This window comes from Colossoma macropomum, unplaced genomic scaffold (genome assembly GCF_904425465.1).
Source record: "Colossoma macropomum unplaced genomic scaffold, Colossoma_macropomum, whole genome shotgun sequence".
NCBI lineage: Eukaryota > Metazoa > Chordata > Actinopteri > Characiformes > Serrasalmidae > Colossoma > Colossoma macropomum.
This window is the reverse complement of record NW_023494802.1, coordinates 36036625-36058695: the sequence shown is the minus strand read 5'-3', so window position 1 is coordinate 36058695 and position 22071 is coordinate 36036625. Positions and strand designations below refer to the sequence as shown.

The following is a 22071-nucleotide window of genomic DNA, read 5'->3' as shown; positions in this document are numbered from 1 at the left end:
AGTCGGTGGAGAATGTCACATGTATTTGTTTTAATATCACAGATATTTGTTTAAATGAGTTTGTTTTGGGAATAAATCACAATTTGTTATAATGGTAGAGTTTACAATAGATTTTTGACTGATGCAAACAATTCAATATAATTTATTTTCTTTCATGATCAATGCAATTGCATCCAAACAATGCATCAAGACAACGAATGAACTGTTTCACCACTACTTTACACGGATCGTTTTGGTAAGACATTTTCTCATGTGAGTCTCATCCTAAGACCTGAAATGTGAGCTTCAACTCAATGGGCCTCATTAACCAACTGTTCTTAAGACGAAATTTCTTTGTAAAACCCACTTGTGCAGTTTTCATGAAGATTCACCAATGTTTTTGTATTTGTGATTTGTTCTTAGCTTAGAATAGAATCTACACACACTCAAAAGCACAAAGATGTGAACAATTCTGCAGCTCAAGAACATACTGTGAATCTGCTGTGGACGTTTCTTAGGACCTTTGTCTAGACATTTGTCAAGAAAACATAGGAGGATATTGGTGAATGAGGCCCATTGGGTTTCATGTTCTTGTCTAAGTTAAGCGAAATGTATTGAAATTATTGTTAGTGCTATTTGACGGCATGATGCAGATGCGGCAGATAGAGACTGGGCTGGAAAACGTAGGAGCATTCCTTTAATGATAGTGACTCAGGGCAGGAGCTGGGATCAGCAGTATTAGCGTGAGATGCTCTGACCTCTTTTCTGCCCACAGCTGTGAATGTGGGAGCACTCTGCGATGGAAACGCAGATGCAGTGTTGGTAATAAGAGGACGCTTTGGAGAGCAAAGGAAGTGGAATCGATTCCAGTCTAGACAGCCCTCAACCCCAGTGTGGATATCACCTCTTTAGTCCAACAGCTCTCAGCTTCAGACCTCTGACTGTTTGGACTAGAGGTGAACAATTTAGGCAGTTTTCACATGATAAGTACCCATCATTACATGATGTAGCCATCACTACATGCTAACAGATTCATGCATGAAACAGGTAGGACAGGTACACTGACAAATATAATGACATTTTCTTTTTTTCTTCAATATTTTTATTAAATACAGTACCGTGAATAATTCACAGACTACACTCTAGCCAAAACTGCCATTAAGTACAAGTTATTCATTTTGTCAGCATGAGAAAATGTATATCTGACATACAATTACAGGCCTCGACAACTAATTCTGCAACAAATTATCACATTTTTCAATATTTAGTGTGTCCATCCTTTACCTTTTTACAGTTTCCATTCTGTTCAGGAAACTTGCTTTCAGTTTTTCATAGAAATCTGCAGGGAAGTTTTTCCACACCTCCAAAGTTCAGTCTTAGAAGTTGGTTTCATTTTCTGCTATGTGGAGGTCTGGACAGTGGGTTGGCCAGGCCACTGCTCTAAGAACACCAGCAGCTTCTTTATTTGATTCATAAATGTTCTCTTTTGTATGTCCTTTTCTCAGTAAAAGCATCTTAACAGCTACACATTCTTTCAGACTCAGAGCGCTGAGGAAGGGTGGACAGAAACCCCTGTGGATTTTTTCAGATCTGAAGCAAGAGTGGAGCTTGATTTCCTCCTCTCTCTCAAAGATGAAAGCTTTAACTACTGTTTATCTGACAGTTTTGGTGAACTAATTTCCTCAAAAATATCTTTTGAAAAATGAAAAACTTAATGGCCATTTTGACTTGAAATGAAATAAATGATAGGTAATCTCTCTCTGTTGCACAGTACTATATATGTAGACATTTACATTTAATAGGTTTTTTTAAGCATGTCTTTCCGCCACATCTGTAGTGCACGGTCAATTACCACAGACAATCATTTCGAAGCATTTCCATGTATTCAGTAAAAGACTTTAAACTCATATAATACAAGCAAATGGGGTACGTACTTCAGCACCTGTCCACTGGCCTTTACTGTAAGTGTATTCTGAGTCAACGGGTTTTCTGTTCTTTAAATAAGTTCAGGGGAATTATATGTGGTGGCTGACTGTACGCTACAAGAGCAGCAGATAGCACTGCTTTGAATTTTACATAATAGCCAGCCATTTAACATCACATCATTCACAATCAAACAGCGTTGTAACTTTAATTTTAATTTTTACTAATACACCCTGCTCTAATACACCCTAATACATCCAACATCAGTGCAGTTCTTCTGATTTGACTGCCTGCATTCTCTGCATGTCTGATTATTCCTATCATGTGTTATTGTTCTCCCTCACCTGCACTAATCCATCTTACCTTATCCCATCGTCTCTCTGATGCACGGGTGGCATCGCAATGCTGGATGCCTCTGTTGTAGGTCATCCATTAATCTTTGCATTTACAATTATATCTCTGCCACAGTACGTCCCCTGAAGTGAGCTGACGAGCCCCGTTCAATGCTACACCACTCAATTAGCCCTGGCAGGTAGAGTAAGACAAGAGCGAGAGTGCTCTTGGTGACTCAGTGCTGCTTTTTAATGCTCAGGCAGGGGGGCGGGAGGAGGAGGGAGGGGGTACAGAGAAAAATGTGCAAATCCACATCAGCACTTACACTGTACAGACAGGTTACAACGCTGTAGATAATCATTTTCATACAGTACATCATATTGACTCTTAATATTAGTCCACAGAGCACTGTGGTAGAAAATTAAACCCTGACGTGGTAGTGTGGACTAGGACTGCCTCAAAGGTTTATCTTAGTTAACCACAAGGCCTGATTTGCAACTAAAATCAAATATTCACCCTCTATTAGGGGTGATATAGCAAAAAACATAGTATTATGATACTTCTGATGCCACTTGAATATAATAACTATAAAATATCTCAAGACCTCCATGCAGCTTGTAGACATCTTAGTGATTCATCAGAGTGGCTATTTGCCAAATATCCCTAAATATAACTATGCTTGATTCTGACAGCTATGTTATGAAACGGTGTGCATCATCTGTAGCCTTATGCAATTAAATAGCATCGGAGACTAAACCCACATTTCCTATAGGCTTGATCACAGAGCTCTACCTCATCCAGATCTAGTGAGCGAAGAAAAGTTGTGCTGCTAATAAATCTTGATTCTCTCCAAGTTTTCACACTTGATGAAATCAACTGCATTGGCCTAATGCACCCCACTGGGCCGTGTATGTGTGCCTGCTTATGAGATGCTGAGTCACTGCCAAGCTTTCAGACTCCAAGGCTACAAATATGATGCTTGAACATCTCCGGCCATTGATAAAAAGACCAAAAACCCTTCCAAAAATACAGCCATGTGTGAGTCATCACCTTCATTAGTTTAATGGCCCTATATAAAAGTTTCTGCCAAGTGTGTGAGGCTCCTTCTACAGCTTTTGGAAAGACACACTTAAAGGAGTGGACAAAGTGGGGGGGGGGTAAGTTGGTTCAAGATGAGGTAGATGCACTGGCAAGCGTCTGTCAGTAAAGTCTCCTGGCTTTTAGACTTCAAAAGTATTTGGAGTTAAGTGTACATTTGTGGCTAGATTTAGCATAACATTCTGAAAATTTCTGATCTCTATAAACTGATGAGCCAAAGGCTTCTGACCACTCACAGATGAAGTGAATACCGGTGATTATCTCTTGACAATGATGCAGGTCTGGGATATATGAGATGGCAAGCGAACAGTCAGTTCTCTGTTGTGTGTGGGAGAAATGGGCAGGCGTGAAGACCTGGGTGACTTTGAGCAGGACTAAATTGTTATGGCCAGATGACTGGGTCGGATCATCTCTGAAACAGCAAGGCTTATGGGATGCTCCAGGTCAGCAGTGGTGGGTACCTAGCACCCGTAGTCCAAGGAAGGATAAACCATGTACAAGCGACAGGGTGTTGGACGCCCAAGGCTCACTGATGTGCAACGGCAACAAAGGCTATCCCTTTTGGTCCGAACTGACAGAAGGACTAATGCGGCACAAATCACATACATTTTTTTGTTATGGATGGAATGTGTTAACACACAGTGCATCGCACCCTGCTGTGTATGCTGGGTAGCTGCAGAGCAGTCAGAGTGCCCATGCTATCCCCTATCCACTGCCAAAAGCACTTACATGCGAGCATTGGAATTTGAAGCAATGGAAGAAAGTCGTCTGGATCGACAAGTCCCGCTTTTTTACATCATGCGGACGGTTGGGTACATGTGTGGCTGGCGTTTACCTGGGAAGTAGTGGCATCAGGACACACTGTGGGAAGAAGAGAAGCCGCTGAGGGAGTGTGATGCTCTGAGCAACGTTCTGCTGCGAAACTATGTGTCCAGGCTTTCATGTGGACATCGATTTGACACATGCACCCTACCTAAACTTCAATACTTACACCACTTCATGGCCCCTCATTCGCCGAGGTGAAACAATAGGCAGCTATAGACTGAAAACTGACAGTAGACTGAGAAATATTATTTCCCTTAGTCTACTATCTGGGACAAAAAATGATGATACAAACTAACAGGTAGGCACACTAATATTTTATAGCTTAATCATAGACAGCTAGGGCCTGTAACAGACATTCAAGTAATTATATTTTTACTTTGTATGTTGCAGTATGGCTGCTGTTCTGACTGAAATTAAAATATATATTTGACTTTTACCCAGTACAGTATTTAAAGGACAGAATAAAAATGGGCTGCTAATGGGTGAGACCCAATCAGTTACTTGTTACTATGCAGTATATGATGTTACCATACACTGACAATATCTATGGTATACTCAGAGAAGTATTATTATAATGCAATTCATTAAAAAATGATGATAACACATCATGATTTTGCCCACCCCTAATCAGAAGCACTAATGATGCTGATATTCCATTACCTACTGAATGGACCTAGATGAACTCAGACTGTAGGCTCAATAGGAACATCAGCTGCTACCGTCTGAAGACAGCAGGGACGTTCAATGTTTGTTGATTTTTGACTTTTGGTGCCAAAAATGCCGCTCCAATCTCAGCAACGTCATTCAGATGCCATGAATATAGATGTAGCAATAGGTGCTTTTCTGTGATTCGGGTGGGTGAATAAGGCCCCCGGTGGTGTTGGTTTGGAATGGAAAGCCCTGTTGTGCGCAGCTGTTTGCGCTGTTGGCTGTGGATCAGTCAGTGTGTGAATTATAAAGCTCAGTAATTACAGGCTCGGATGCACCCAGGCTCTTTTTACCCAGACAGCAAGCTCTCCAACCTCTTTCTATAGGGTTCACACGCACAATGCACGCACATGCACACATCAACACACATGCAAATAGTAACAGTCTGTTACCACACATTTACTGCTGCTAAATGTACACAGTGCAGCTATCACTATCAGTTATATTAGTAATCCAGTAATCTACTGATTAATCTGAAGATTAACTGAGGAAACAGTTTTTTAAGAAAGGCCAAGTAATAAACATACACTTAAACAAACAACGAGAAACCATGTATGGACTTCTAAATTCTAAAATAAGCAGAAAAAAATGTACATTAACATCATGCAAAATGCCAAATAATCAGTGCCAATTTGTTGAAAAAGTAAACTGATCAATTTTTTAAGGGGAATTCCACGGATTCTTCCAAATTTCTGTGTATTTTTATCACCCAGAGTGGTTTGATGTGAAATAGTGCACTATAGAGAAACTTACAGGTCACGATTAGAGGTAGGTGGCCTGAAAAGTAAAAACCCTCCCCAGGGTTTAGTTGGGATAAGATCCTGAGGAGAGTTTTGACTTTCTGGTGCTTGATTGGATTGGTAATGCCTACAACAAAAACATAGCCATTTTATTTGCTTTCTAAAATGACCGGTAAACCTATATGTCTTGTCAAGGTCATTGGACACACTGGACTTACTGAGCTATGGTACAAAAGGCCAAAAAAATGTTTTACACTCTACTAGTGTACATTTAATGGAACAATACTTTCAACATGATTTGAGTTATTCTTACATGACAAATACTGAGACGCAACAATTAAAATGACTAAAACATAGTGCTTTTTTGGATATGCGAACAATGATGCCTGGTTCAATAATTAAAAATTAACATGCAGAATTTAACTGATTTTAAAATTTATTTTAGTAACATTTTCCAGTTTCATTTCATCTCATTACCGCAACCCACAGACAGCCATGGAGGTTTTTCTTTTCACTTTTGCTGTAACATTTTGTTGTTTTGGTTCCCTTTCTGAGAGTTTACAAGGAAAACACTGATGTAAAGATTTCAGTTAAAAGTATTACCAACTTATTTTCTCATTAAAAAACAAACAAACTATGTGTGAACAATTCTGACTTTGTTTACGTCTTCACGTAAAAACTTCATCTTTCCACTTATAATTGCCAGCTTCACTGTTTATTCTTTAGTTTCACCCCAGAACCTCCAAGGTGACCTTTGATTCAAGCTGATAACACCATTCTGCTACTCGGGGATGAGTCTTCATTCACTCTGAATAGCTCTTAAAGGAAAAACACAGTACATCACTTTAATGGACCAAAAAAGAGGACACCACTATTAAATATAGACTGTACGTCTTGTCAGAGAACACTTTCTGAGCTGTCACCTTTATTAATTTAGCCTGTCTACAAGGTTTCTGAGAACCAGTGAGCACAGCCATAAAATCCAACCCAGCCTACAAGCCCATTTCAGGCCAACATATCAAAGTCTTATTTTATATGAAACTCTGACAGCTGTGTCTGGGAAATAGACATAAGGACCGATCGCTTCTAATAAGAGACATAGTCAGATGCACTGGAGGGAGTAAACAAAAGTACGGCAAAATGTCACTTCTCTTATCAAACTAACTATACGATCCTAGTAAACACTCCCTCAATTTTTAATAAAATATCTATCTGGCACATCTGTCGATTACCACAATCATTTTGACTTGTTTCCTTGTACTTTGACAAGAATCAGAAAACCCACTCACACAAAACCCACCTTTTTTTACTTGTTGTTCTCATATTTGAAAGTAAAACATACGAACGGTTATGGTGTATGTTCTCTCGTGTCTGTCGCATCCTAAGGCTGGCTTTACACAGTGAAACTCTGCAACTTTAGCTCTTTGAAACCTAAAGAAAACTAAATTGTACATGAGTTGCGCAATGTAGAGCATCCTGCAACTCACCTGAAACTTGTGAAACAAGTTTTACGAAATAGCCAATCAAAAGGCATACAGTGCATTAAGTGATCCCGCTAAATGACAAACTTTGAAGCCACTGCTTTCACAAGAAAAAAACAGAAGATAGCTTTACACAGAGCTCAGATTCAGAAAATTATTACACAAGTGGAAACAGAGATGCAGCCCAAGATGAACTTGTTGGGCATCTAGAACAGGATGACTGAGACATCAAGTGGATTGTAACGGCTACCTAAGCATGAACTTTGAAGACTTAACATACTCAGAACAGATAAAAAAACTCAAATATACAGTAAAGAGCCCTAAACAGATAGACAAGGGACAAATATGTAGGCGCAGAAAAAATAATGGCATTGACGGATGGAAAAATTATACAAAGATAATGATGATGAGTGCTGCAAATATATTAATTATACCATATAGCAAGAATGATACAGTGTATCAAAAAAATTACTTGTCTCACTAGTGCAATAATTGAATGTGTTGTGTGAAACTTTCAAGTTGCATGAAAATTATGTTGCAGTCAATTTACAACATTGCTAGTTGACCTAGACCTGTACTGTTAAGAGTGTAACAGTTGTTTTAATTTTGCATTACATAGTTACATATTCCAAATGTTTATTCATTCAATTCAGCAACTGCCTATTGGCTTCTACTATAAGCTAGTTTGGAGTTAACAGGTGTTCTATTCTTATCTAAAGCCCACACCAGACATGGTAACCTTTCACCACAGACGTGTGTAACACAGCACTGCACTGGTAATGAGCATGAATTACAAAAATACACAAACACTGATAAACAAATGAACAATAGTTTTAACTCTTTCACAAGCTGTTAGAAATCCCCTTGTGCAGGTAAATGTTAACCCGCATGCGAACTCTCTTTCATCTTCGATTCTTCTTTCTCCTCAGCAACAGATAAAGAGCAATGATTCTCTAGATCTAGAAGCACTGTAGAAATAGCTATACATCAAACAGTGAGAAAGCTAGGACCAGTCACGGCAACAAGTCAGCTTTTTATTGATGATCGTATTTATATAGTTATGCTCAAATGTCTTCTACGTAAAGAGTATTTAGGCAACAAACAACATTTATATTGCATGAAAATGCAATGCAAACAGAAACCGCTCTTGCCTCTCAGTGTGTGTTGCATCTGGTGTGTATCATCTGATTGTGCATGCTGCACTGCTTCTGGTGAGAAATCAGCTTAGGTATAGGAAAACCTGTCTGTAAACCTGTGGAAATATTTGTCTGTGATGATTAGGTTGAAAAACAATGGATTGTTCTTTTAAAATTAATATGCTTTTAGGAAATTGAGCCTTGACAGATACTGCACTGTTGTGAGAATTTGACCCTGAGCAGTTTGCGAAACTGTTTCTGTAGTAACAATCAATAAAAACAGATCAATGGCAGATTTAAGAGCATCAAACACATAACCACTTCCATCCCGTCACATACAGACCTTTAAAACCAATAAAAACATTGATTCATCTTGCATTTCTGTACCAGAGTAGTCCATAGGCTACCTGCTTTGGAAATCAAAACAAATTTGGAGTGAATAATACGCCATGAATATACAGCACGTACAAACTAACTCAAAACCCAAGATTCTGTCAGTCATATAATTATATGAAAATAACGTTTGTATTAATGATTAAAAATATCTTTAAAATGTAAACATGCTTCCAGCCCAACCTAAACCAAGCATGTTTGTTACTTGCATTCCCATGAATGGCCTATAATAAGCTCACAAACATGAGTACAAACATGAACAGCACAAGCAGGTGACATAATCAGCTTTGTTGACGAAAACAGGACAAAAAAAACACATGACCTGCTGATGCCCACAGTAAAAATGCAATGATACAGCCAGATGGTCCAAGTACAGTATACAGCCAACAGGTCCCTCCAGCATTGTGCTGAGGGCTGGGGTACAGTCCAATGTTAACAGAATGGAGCTGGAGCAGATTCCACCAAGGCCATCTGCTCCGCCCGGCAGCTAAGAGCCGTGGGGCGCTGGGACTGAGCACACTGCCCGTGGCTACACTGCAGTTATTCATAGATTTACACGCCCTGTGTTAGCATTCTGAAGGTAGAGGGTGCTTTTAAAGGTGATTTGGAACCTAGCGCTTTTTATACTGATGCTAATGTAGACAAACCATTCAAACAGCTCTGACTTGAAGGAACAGTTTGACCAATACAGTCGATCTCCAAACATACCTTTGCTGATTGATTGCATTTAGGAATTCTTTTAATTTTTGCCAAACTATCATATATAACCTCAGATAATCAGTGGTGACCTGAGATTTTTATTTTCCCAGTTGGATCCCTGTCCAGTCTTTCAGATTCTATGCTAAAGCACAACATAGATCCACAGAATGTCATTTTAAGAACACAGGCTGCACTGTCACGCAGACAGAGCCACCAACAGGCGCAGATACTAAAAAAGGAATTCAAAATAATACAGCATTCCTGTTCCTGGCATTCTGCCACTATGATAAGCTCTCATGTCAACATGATGCCATGAGGCTCGGTGCAGGGATGTTACATTTCATGAGCACAACAAATCTAGAATAGAATTCAGACAACAGCACGGTGGCTTATGACCAGAGAAGATGCTCATCTGTCCATACAGGCATGGGCCAACCTATTTTTTAACATCAGATAAACAGCTCATATCACTGTATAAGAATCCAGATATATCGCATGTGCACTTTTCCTATAAATGTATTATATCACCCATGCCACTGCATGACAACAGAGATGCTTAACTTGACTGAATCTAACTCTATTACAATCAACGCAAAAGACAGTTTTAATGACTTCTTCTTTACTGATTTGAATTTCACCAATCACAACACTCCTTTCAAGCAGTAATAAACTATAATAGGTTTTGTCCTGATCGCAGCCGAAGTCTATGGTAAATTATGGCTACTAAACAAAAGATTTTGGTGAAATGTAATAAAACAGCAACGGATTTCTTCAAATCCAACCCAAGTACAAGCAGGCGTTGTGTGCAATACTTGGTTATGGTAGTGGGGAGCACTGATGCCTGGCCCCATTTTCCAAAAACAAATGGCGCAGTCCACACACACAGGTGTGCATCCATACTTTCCTACTTTCCCGCAAGCAACAGATATAGGTCAGCTTATCAGTCAGTACTCTCCATTAAGGCTCAAACTTGGTTAAATCAGCCGTATTATCCCTAAATGACCCAGATTCACAGTTGAGTGAATGTAGGCCATCAATTTCACCAGTAAACAGCAGCAGTGTTAAACTGCCGTAATGAATTTGTTCCTCCATAGAACAGCTTCGATTAATGCTGCAGTTACACTAGAAAATTCTAGTTTGTGTTGCATGGTGAAAAAGACATGACCAAGGTGAGACCAGGAGATCAGTACCTTTAGCAAGTTAGTTAACCAACTAAAGACTACAAACACAACTAATCCAGTCTCTTGACTGACTGCATACCCTGCTGCCTGCCTTTTATGTATTAATTTGTAGCTGGTTGGAAATATAAATAGTAGCGTCCTCCATTTTACATCTTCAGAGCTTCTATAAAAAGAACCGCCCCTTCAGAGGTTAACACAGCCAAAACAGTTGTGCTACTGGTCGATGCTGCAATTTCGTGTGACAAAATTCCCTGAAGTTGAACTCCACAAACAGTTTCTTCACAGAAGCCTGTGATTGAAACCATTTGTTGTGGCAAACTCTACGGAAATGTATGTAATTTTGCTTGCAAATTTTTGTTGACAAAAAAGCACTTTACCTTATTCAGCTCACTATTGCTATTACACACAGCCCACTTTTACTGGCTCAGAAACCAACCAGGACTCAAAAACGTTCTGAGTTTTGTGGTCAAGAGACTTGACCACATTTAACACAGGTTCAAATGGAAAGCATTTCCTATATCTGCATACAAATATATAAGCAGAAACGTGACTGCAGAGTCCCGACTAGCAGGTAAGAGGATAAAGAAGAAAATGCAAGATGGAGGATCCACAAGGCTGGAGTTTTCCTGAAACTGAAGTGATTTGTATTGTAACGGGGGAAAAAAAAATGGAAGTCTAGCACAAACAACGTATGTGCTGATGCGCTTCTAAAGTGGAAAAGTAAAATCTGATCTGGTCGGACTTGGGGTGCATTTTAATGAAAAGTGTAAATGGAATCTGGCCAAAGTACATCCAGAAACAATCCAGACATGAAACACATGTTAATGCAAGGTGTAAACAGCCTTAAAAGGCTGTACTAGTCATGCTAGTAAAGGGCCCACGCTAGATGTTTGAAAATGTTACGCTAGATGTTTGTAGTCACTGTTGAGACAAACAGCTGAAGAGTTTTTTCATGTCTTACCTTGTGCCTGCACTTGAGCACGACCCCATATGCTCCTGCATGAAAGAGAAAGAGAGAGAGAGAGAGAGATGAGAAAAACTGCAAACTGTTTTTTTGACTGTCAGTGACACAGTGACAGTTATCATTGTATTATATTAGTTGCTTATTAAATAACCCATATAACCATCATCAGGGGTCAGGTTCTCCTTCACATCTGTCAAGCACACACATAAATTTGTATCTTTGTCTTTGTGGGGTCTTTCCATGTCCTACTGCAGGACTGTACCTAAATGCTGCCATACATTGCAGCTACTCAATACTAAGCTTAACTTCATAATTCAAAAGATCACCTCTGACCTCTTTCAATTTTAATTCTAATAAAACCTTAAATTTGTGTGTGTCTTTTTAAAAGCATTTTTTTTCTCATAGGAGCATGGAGAAATGTCCCCACAATGTTTTCAATAATTCTGGGTGCATTCATATAAAAGTGAAATATATTGTTAGATGTTTTCAGTATATCACAATATATAAATATTAGAATGATAAGTAAACACTAGTGAAATGTGTTAACACCTTTTTCTGGTTTGACAGTATTCCAGGCTGAAGCCCAGCTGTTCACGTTTTATGTTGCTTTGATAGAATTTGATAGAAGTCATAATCCTCTCATTCAAATGCAACTTTTAAATGGCTCTAAAGAGGTGTCAGAACTACTGACTGCATACAATATATACAAGAGTTTCCAAAACCTGGAGTTCAAAAGTTGATTAAAATATATAGAGAAAATAGGTATTACTTAAGTATTACTTAAAGCTTCCAATGTTGAGAGAGAGGAGAAAATCAAGCTCCACTGTTGCTTCAGATGTAAAAAATCCACAAGTATTTCTGTCCATCCTTCCACTGTGAGAAGACAACTCAACACTATGAGTCTGAAAAGATATGTAGCTGCCAAGAAGCCCTCACTGAGAAAAGGAAATAGAAAAAAAGGACATTTGATAATCAAACAAAGAAGAACAATGGACTGACCACCCCAGAGTCCAGATCTCAAAATGCCACCATTTTCTAAGATTGAACTTCGGAGGTGCGGAAAAATATCCCTGCAGATTTCTTGGAAAAACTGAAAGTAAGCCTCCTGAAAAGAACGGACTCTATCATAAAGGTCTAAAGGCGCGAAACACTGAGCAATTTAATATTATATTTGATGAAGTTTGGTCTCTGTCTTTTGCCCAGTACTGTGTATAATATATACATTAGTTTGAACATGCAGCCACTGTTGCCGTCACTGGATGTCGTTGATTAAAACTGGAAACTGTTCACCCTATGGATATTATGAGAAAATATTCTGTCTACTCATAAATAAATAGAACATACTGTAAAATATTTTCAACATGTTTTTACTTTGTATGGACATTTGGCTCCCACAAAGAGCTAAATACATGACCAAACATACACACAGGCCTCACAATGAATGAATTGTGAGGAGACGTGTTGTCTCGGACGAACAAATCAATTGATTGTTCACTGAGTGAGAACGATGAGTTCATTTGCTTGGTGTCACCTCTGGCGAGCAAATGTGCCATTCAGGTAAACAAAGTGAAACAGTCCTCTGGGGAACCTGCTTAAGGACACTGACCCAGCATTCATTACAGCACTGTGTGAATCAAAACAAAAGGTGAGTCAAATGAGTGGGTGCTGGTTTTAATTGAACGTTCCTGATTCAGGTGTCATAAACACTGTACATATGGCCTTCACGTATCCATATGGAACTGTGATGGTGAAGACAAAATGATTGGATTCAACAGCACTGTGTGTGTGTCTGTACCAGTCTGTCTAAGAGTGTGTGTCTCTGTGTGTAAGTGGAGCACAGTAGGCACTGGTGGAGTTTGGCAGGAGAGATGCTATCGGTGTTATCTGTGGCACAAATCGAAACTCCCCGAGGAGCTGAGAGCACTGCGAGCTCCTCAGGAGCACATTGGGTAAAGATCAGTGCTGGCACACACACAAAGCAAGAGATAACCTGCAAATTGAATTAATCAAAGGCTGGTCAAACTCAACATACGGGGCAAAACTAGGAGACTGGACGAAGACTGAATACCACTGGAATGAGAACAGTCCAGACAAAGACATATCACAAGAGGATCTAAAAAGAAACAGTTTTAGGACATTTCATTGCGATATCTGCTATATAAAGTACTGTGCAAACATCTTGGGCAGAAATTATTTAAAACAATTTATCTCAGCTGTAAGTGTGTGTGTGCTTGTAGAAACACCATTTATCATCAGAAGAGATGCAAACACAGTAAAAAGTAACAAGAATTTCTTATTTTCCCAAAGAACAAAGTTTGGTTCCAGGTTTCTCCCAGCCCTCGCATGGATTTGTCAAATTCCATCACCAGCACACTTGATTTATCACAATAAAGCATTGATTAGCTCATTAGTTACTGAACAATAATTACAATTAAAACTGGGCTTTGAGGTGAGGTTTAGAAAAGTTTAAATCAACACATTGTCAAATTTTCTGAGGTGCCTAAAACCTTTGCACTGTACACACAAATATATGGTGTAGTTTTATAATAATTGTCCTAAATTTCACTGAAAAAAACAAATAAATTCTGTTGAAAAGGCAGATGCCACATATGTGTTTGAAAGTACAGAATATATTTTATAATTATTAAATGTGATAAAGCTGCTGCTGTACAGTCTTGTTTAGCAGAGGAAAAATCATTATTTACATTTTTGCTGTGTGTTTTGTAACTTATTTTTAAATCAAAAAGGTTCACAGCTCCTTAGGGAATGGAATCACTCACAGAACCTTTTTTAAAATGTAGCAGGATTTCTAGGGGTTAAATGTAGGCCCTGCAGACAACTCAATGCAAGGCACGTCTAAGGAGGTAATTATTAGAGGTGCGGGATATATTGTTGGCAATGTCAGAAAATGGGAAAACAATTATTATTATCTGTTTTATATCAGAATTAAAGCCAATAATTACATCCAATAACTTGCCGCTCACAGACACACTCATGCACATATAATCAAACTCTCATACTGCAGAATGAAAACATCAGCAATGTGGAACTTTTCTATTTTCAACAAAAGATAACGTCAGAGTTGCGGTCTGCAACAAATGTTCGGTTAAAGTACAGCAAGGGGGGAAACACACAAAAGACCATCAGTAGCACTCATTTCTTTATCATTCCAGTGGTTTACATGACCTGAAGAACAACTAGCATTAGCAGACAGAATCTACAGAGGTGTAAACTGTCTTTGTTTTTCAGGCATGTTGCCTGTTTTTACTTAACACAAAGCGATTTCAGTATTCCAAAGTAAATTACAACTAGCTTGATGCCAACATAATATTTAAAATCCTTGAAACGTAAAGACACATGAGGGGAAATTAGCAATATGCTAGCAGCTACTTAGCTACTCTTATTACACACTGAATTAAGAGTTCCCATACATTACACATTTTACATATTAAGTGTGAAGGTAATGCTAACTAAGTGTGTTTAGCTCACTGAGGATGTGATTGTGTGCCTGCGCCCCCTGTAAGTTTAGCTCACAAGGCTTTACTCATAGATATAAAAGTTATCCAATAGCAGTTTTTCTTTTTGCAACACACGACTCATTTATAGTAAAGATAAGAGCCTGCAAGTCTTATTAACAAGTCATTAGTGTAGTCTAAAGCCCACTGCACACAGGGTGCCCTGCACAACAGATACAGTACCAAACACAGCTATGCAACACAAACGTGTCAAAGTAATGGCGCCGATAAGCGTCAAGCTCAAGTTCAGCTTTGCACTGTCTCGTATAAATTTAATGAAATAATACTTTCAATATTATTTTTGAATTTACTGTATTTGGTATCTGCTTAGTCTTCACAAACAGTTTCTGAGCTAAGAGATATAAGGTTAAGAAAAGACTGTCATGCAACACTGGCTGAGGTAACAGACCATTTGCATTTATCTGTAAATCTGAAAGATTTGAGTTTGGCTGCCCTTCTTGGTGTAAATTTCAAGCCACATGTGATCTACTATGGCTTTTTGTGGTCTAGTTCTAGGTTTAACCCCTTAAATGGCCAGCATCCACCAGCAGGCCCAAAGTTTTATTACACACTTCTATAATCTAAGAATAGCTCAGCCAGTTTGCATTGAAGTCCCTGTAGTTACTGAATAATAAGCCTAATAAGTATGTAATAATCCTGGGATTTTAACGGTTAATTTAATGCAGTAATGACAAAATGCTGAGTGGTGCAGCATTTTGCAGCTGGTGGTGAAAGTCACCCAGTGCCGCCATGTGTCATTACAAAACGTCCATACTGGTTTTAACCTCTCTTGCCTGTCAGTGCTTATCTGTCATTGTTTTGTGGACATGCACCCTATTTTTACTTAACACAAAGTGATTTCAGTATATTATAGCTAATTACAGCTAACTTGATACTAACGTAACATCTGAAATCCATAAAACCTATAGACATGTGATTTTAGTTTGGCAGCTTTTCTTGGTATTTATTTCAAGCCACAAAGCACTGAGACGCCATGCGCCATCGCCAAATGTCCATGCCATTGTGTTTACCTTCATTAAAAACAATGCATGATGTGCAAAAGTGGTAAAAAATTGTATTACTGTTATCGGCAAAGAGGTCCCATGTTGGTGCATCCCAAACAAACATGATTTACTCAGCTACAGCTTATCTCTGCAGGTAAAGTGTAGAAATCTCTCCATGCATGGCACGCTGTGAGAAAAACAGTGACATCATGCTCACTAAGTGTTTGCTGGTTTTGCTCTACAGAGGAATCAATCTCACTGATATTACATCAAACTTACTCCAAGACTCGGAGAAAAGCAGGGCAATAATCTCTTCCATTGCGCAGTACAAAGTGACCTAAATCCTGACCTCAGGTGGTCTTCTAAGTCCTCAGTACTCAGAAGTAGACCTAAAGTGATTACCTTTAGGGACTGAACATCCCAGTTATCTTTTTTTCACTGTGGGTATACGTTGGCACATGTCCACTCCAGCGACAAGCAGCCTCACATTTTCACTTCCAGATTAAAGTCTCGTTTCTCACACTCCCAGCTCAAAAAAGTCTAATTAAACTGATGAAAATCAGACTCCAAGGAATGGACAGCTGTGAAATGTGAAAGTTAATCTAGGCTCCTTACTGCATTTCAGATCTTTGAGAAGGTACACTTACAGGAACCACAGAAACATTGGTTCTCTTGCTTAAAAAGGCTACTGGTGATTGGCCTGTCATTTTCTTAAATCACTGGATTCTAGAAGAATGAGAAATTATGATGAAAGTAAAGTGCTTTGAGGTATCATGCGTTACCATACAGAACAGACTGAGGTGCACCATCCTGCAATCTTTTATGACTGGGAGCTCAATGTTTTGAAGGGGTACTCCAATGTAACCTTAGCTCTATTTGTTAATTGACTACAATGGACAACCATGTACTTAAAAAAGTACAGGAGATCCATTGACAGCATTTCTGCACACAAGAATAAGGGCTGCACAATATATCATTTGTTAATCATTACTGCAACATCAGTCTTTGCAATACTGACATCACTGCAATATGCAAATGAAATCACAGTGTTTTTACTGTGTACTCTGAACATCCCACCCAATCACAGTTCCAGATTAGCATTTCTGTTTGTTTTAATGAATTATAATTCATTGTTTCAGGGATGTCACACAAAAACAATACATTTACATCTATCTGCCTTATCGGTTTCAGCAGTTTAGTCCTGGCTGACATTATACTGAGTGTTTTAGCCTGGGCTGCCTTTTGAATTAGGCACAGTACAGGGCAGCCAATCCAAACAGAGATCATTTACATAGATCAGCTTAACGGCACAGTAACAAAAAAAAAGCCTGTGCAATTCTACGGCATAAAAGAGGTTGGAAACAGTCATATAAAAATGAGTTATGACTATTTTTAAAACCACACAAGTGGACCTAAGAGAGAAAAATAATGTACAAGAAAATGTAGGATAAGCCCTTTAACTGTACCCCGCAACTGATTCACCAATGCAGGGATGCAGAAAGTGTTTTAAAATTGAGGTGTAGGAGCATATTGGTAATGTACACTGTGACTGCATGCATTTTTTCCATTTAAACTGGACAATTTACATGAAACTGTACATATTATAACATGCTAGAGAAGCAACATTACAGATACACACATATGAACAACACAGCAACCACTGAAGCACATACTGCTGTCTCAGCCCTCTCTTGCTTGATGAACTCTATGCAAATAAGTGGAGCGTCAACCAATCAGATTACTGATAAGAGGTGCAGAACTCACTTGTGTTGTGCTCATAGTGTAGACACATGCACACATCCACAAGGAGATTATTACAAAACAGATAATTATGTTGCCTGACAATTTTACATTTTTTAATACAATATCAGGCCACTTCACAACACAGAAATAGCCTAGTTTTAGCAACACACCCCCTAGGCCGGAGGTGTTCAATCTTATCCACAAAGGGCCAGTGCGGCTGGAGGTTTTCACTCCAACAAAGCAGGAGGTCATCTGAGGAAATGTTTGAAGACTAAGACCAACTGATTAAAAAAGTGGAGTCAGGTGTGCTCCAGCTTGTTTGGAGTGAAAACCTGTATCCACACCAGCCCTTTGTGGATAAGATAATAAGCAGACTGAGTGCTTTAATATTCATCATTAACTTAAAGAGGAAGTCCATTGATTATTCAAAATGTGTGCATAATTCAATGGTTGAGATGTAAACAGGTCATTCAGGGTGGCTGAAATGGTTCATTGTAGAGAAACTGTCCATTAAAGAGAGTATACAGGAGACCCTTGTAAGAGCCCGAGGGGCAACAACAGAGTTTAAACTTTCGATACACAATTTTAAATTTGCTTTTCTGAAGCACACTAAATTAATAAATAATGAATAGAATTAATATATCCTTTATATAATTACAATATTAGTACCTTATCCATATAGTGCAGCTACGTAGTGCCTCACCATGGCTACTTCCATAGAGAACAGTCTATCACTGCAATCTCTAATTTGAAGCATTTCTGCATAAGCCTTTAGATGTCTATGAGACTATTAAAATGCTCAATCATGTGTGCCCAGATTTTTGACTGGGAGGTAGATGTAACTAAAAGTAAATACTATGTGCTGCCATTCAAATGGCTGTATTGCTGGAGAGCTCATGCGTGTTAAGCCATAGCGACAGGCTCGCTCTCCTCTCTCTGACATATCCACATCACTGCCTGACCTCTTCACAATGACTCAAAGACATCAGCTCACACTGATGAGCAAGGCTGTCATCCCATTAAAACACACACACACACACACACACACACACACACACACACACACACACACATAAACACATACACAGCCTGCGTGTCCTGCTGAGAGATCAAGAGATGTGATTAGTTTGCCTGAGCGCACTGCCCCTCTCCCCACATAAATGCAGCATGAACAGTGAATGACTGCTCATGCTACCGTGTTAGCATCTCTCTGCCGGACAGCAGGGTGGCCGGGAGGGTGGCACTCATGACACTTTGCTCCATCCAATCAGTTAAAGAGAAGCGACATTTCTGCAGCCGCTCTGGAATTGTGATGAAGAGGCATGTCAGTGTCTATGTGCTACAGGCCCATCTCAGATTTATCTATTTCTTTAAAGGAATACCTCACTCAATGATGCTAACATGGCTAACAATAAATTAAAGCTAGAGGTTACAAGCTGTGCATAATGCTAACAGTACTCAAAACTTAATTTCCAAAAAGCTGGGAAGCATTTAATTACATTTAATTGACAATAGTACAAATTCTAAATATCAAACGTTGAAACTAAGAAATTGTATTGTTTTTTGAAAAAGATATGCCCATTTTGAATTTAATGACAGCAACATGTTTCAAAAAGTTGGGAGCGGGGCAATAAAAGACTGGTAAAGTTGTGTAATGCTAAAAACAAACAGCTAGTGGTTAAGTGGCAACAGGTCAGTGATATGACTGGTATAAAAAGAGCATCACAGAGAGGCTGAGTCTTTCAAAAGTAAAGATGGGGAGAGGTTCACCACTCTGTGGAAGAATGCATGAGCCAATAATGCAACAATATGAGAATAACTTTTCTCAATTTAAACTTGGGGATTTCATCATCTACGGTACATAATATCATTAATAGATTCAGAGAATCCAGAGAAATCTCTGTATGCAAGGGACAAAGCCGAAAACCAACACTGGCTGGCCATAATCTGGGCCTTCAGGAGGCACCGCATTAAAAACAGACATGATCCTATAGTGGAAATCGCTGCATGGGCTCAAAAACACTTATGAAAACCATTGTCTGTGAACACAGTTTGTCACTGCATCCACAAATGCAAGTTAAAACTCTACCATGCAAAGAAGAAAACACTGAGTTGAAATGGAAAAGTGTCCTGTGGTCTGATGAATCAAAATTTGCAATTCTTTTTGAAAAACAAAAAAGACGCCGCGTCCTCCAGGCTAAAGATCACCCAGCTTGTTATCAGCGCACAGTTCAAAAGCCAGCATCCGTGATGGTTTGGGGGGGGCATTAGTGCTCATGGCATGGGTGACTTGCACATCTGTGAAGGCATCATTAATGCTGAGTTTTGGTTTTGGCAACATATGCTGCCATCCAGACAATGTCTTTTTCAGGGAAGGCCTTGATTATTTCAGCAAGACAATGCCAAACCACATTCTGCACATTTTACAACAGCATGGCTCTGTAAAGAGTCAATATGACAATATGACAGAATATGACAAAGGAGAACCCAAACTGTTGAGCACATGAAATTCTATATAAAGCAAGAATGGGAAAACATTTCACTTTCAAAACTACAGCAGTGTCTCCTCAGTTCACAGAGAGTTGTATGTATTGTTGGTTGCTTGGTAAGCTGATTATCAACCTAAATAAGTAATTTCTAAATTTTATTTTCTTTATCAATTTCATTAAGATCAGATTCGCATCTGTAATACGAACTGGTGAAAAATCTTATCTTGACCTTTCTTTAATACAGCTCCAGACTTCTAAGGGTTAACTTCCTCTTAGAGCTTCTTGTCAGCCCAGACAAAGAATAACGAGAACATAAACATCATTGCCAGACCTGTTTGGTTACATATGTGGGCAAAACAATCAGTGTTAAGAAGGTGAGGAAAGATTCCATCAGTGCTTCTATATTTTCGCAGGTATGAAAGGCTTACACAGGCGAGGGAGTGGTGCACGAGAAAGATTCTTTGGCATCAGCTCAGTTCAGCTAACACTGACTAAATCCAACACAAACTATGGTCAGCACATACAGTAAACAATTAGCCTTCATCAAGCGATATGCAAACATCAGCAAACGTGTGGAGCGGTATGCTAATGAGCGGAGTTAATAATGCTATGCGGAGACGTGCAGGGGTAAAGAGATGGTTATGCTCGTGGCCAAAAACAGAATGAAATCCGCTCCTCTGACAGCTGAACACACAGTAAGCCATAATCACTGCCAAAAACATGAGCTAAAACACACACACACACACACACACACACACAGACACACACACACACACACACACACACACAGACACACACACAGTAGATCCAGCGTTCCACCAAGAGCGCTTATTTTATCATCTTCCTGCACCTTGACTGCTGAAACCGCCCCTGGTCATAATTAAAAATCATCCTATGTAATGCAGCTCAGTGACAAAGAAATACTCAAAGCATGTAGCCTACATCAGCTCAGCACCCTGTCAAAAAATCAACTCAATCTGCTTTTAATTTACTCCAGCGTGCAGGGCTAATTAGCAGGCCCTCTCTGATGTTTTGTCAATCCCCACTGATTGATTTATTGAGGTAAACTACATGTACTGCCGCAAAATCTACCACCCCCACCTTCTGATTCGTCACACTACGACATATACACGTCACACATTCTGGCAGAAGTGACGAACTATACAAAAACCATCTGCCCAACCATGTCCCACACCTTCATGCAGAGGTGCAACACCTGCTGAAGCCTCTCTTGCCTCCTCTCTCCACGTTTCCAGAGTATCAGGGTCGACTAGATGAATAGAGAAGGGTAAAAATAGCTTGGTCCCCAGACACTTTCGCCCATATCCTCATGCAAAATGTAAAGAAAATGGTTCTGGCGTAGATGAACGAGAATGAGGTGCGGTGTGGATCGTTGCTGGAGCGCACGGCAATGCAAAAGTTGAAGAATAGCGTAATTATGCGAAGGCTGCTTCTGTTTATGGTATTCTTTTCTGGGATTAAGCAGATGCAGGGAGCAAAATACAGACAGAAAGGACAGAAGTGCTGCCTGTAGTTAGTCAGTTTAACCCTTATTAGACGTTGTTATGACGATCAATATCACATTTGTGTTTGTATGTGAAAGAAGACATATTTTACAATTATTTGAATTTGATGATGTCGATGCATGATGTTTTATTTTGTGGAAAAAAACAAATCTACATGTTTGCCATGTATTTGCAACAGTTGTGCATCAAAATAAACAGAAAAAGTCATAGGATACTCACTGCAAACAGTCATTACCGAATGTAAATCAATTGCAAACATAATTAATTACATAACTATATATGCAATTATGAAACTATGTTTAAGGTGAAAGCTTTAAGTGCTGTTTATCTGATA

At 39.2% G+C, this 22071-nt stretch overlaps 1 protein-coding gene across 1 annotated transcript in view; it reads right to left on the bottom strand.

The window, feature by feature from the left end:
* The window catches only part of LOC118822772 (cyclin-dependent kinase-like 5), a 119311-nt gene that overhangs the window by 77424 nt on the left and 19816 nt on the right, over positions 1-22071 (bottom strand). The window contains exon 3 of the mRNA XM_036592043.1: positions 11458-11492. Within this exon, the coding sequence (XP_036447936.1) occupies positions 11458-11492 (35 nt within the window). The remainder of the gene's footprint in view (positions 1-11457; positions 11493-22071) is intronic.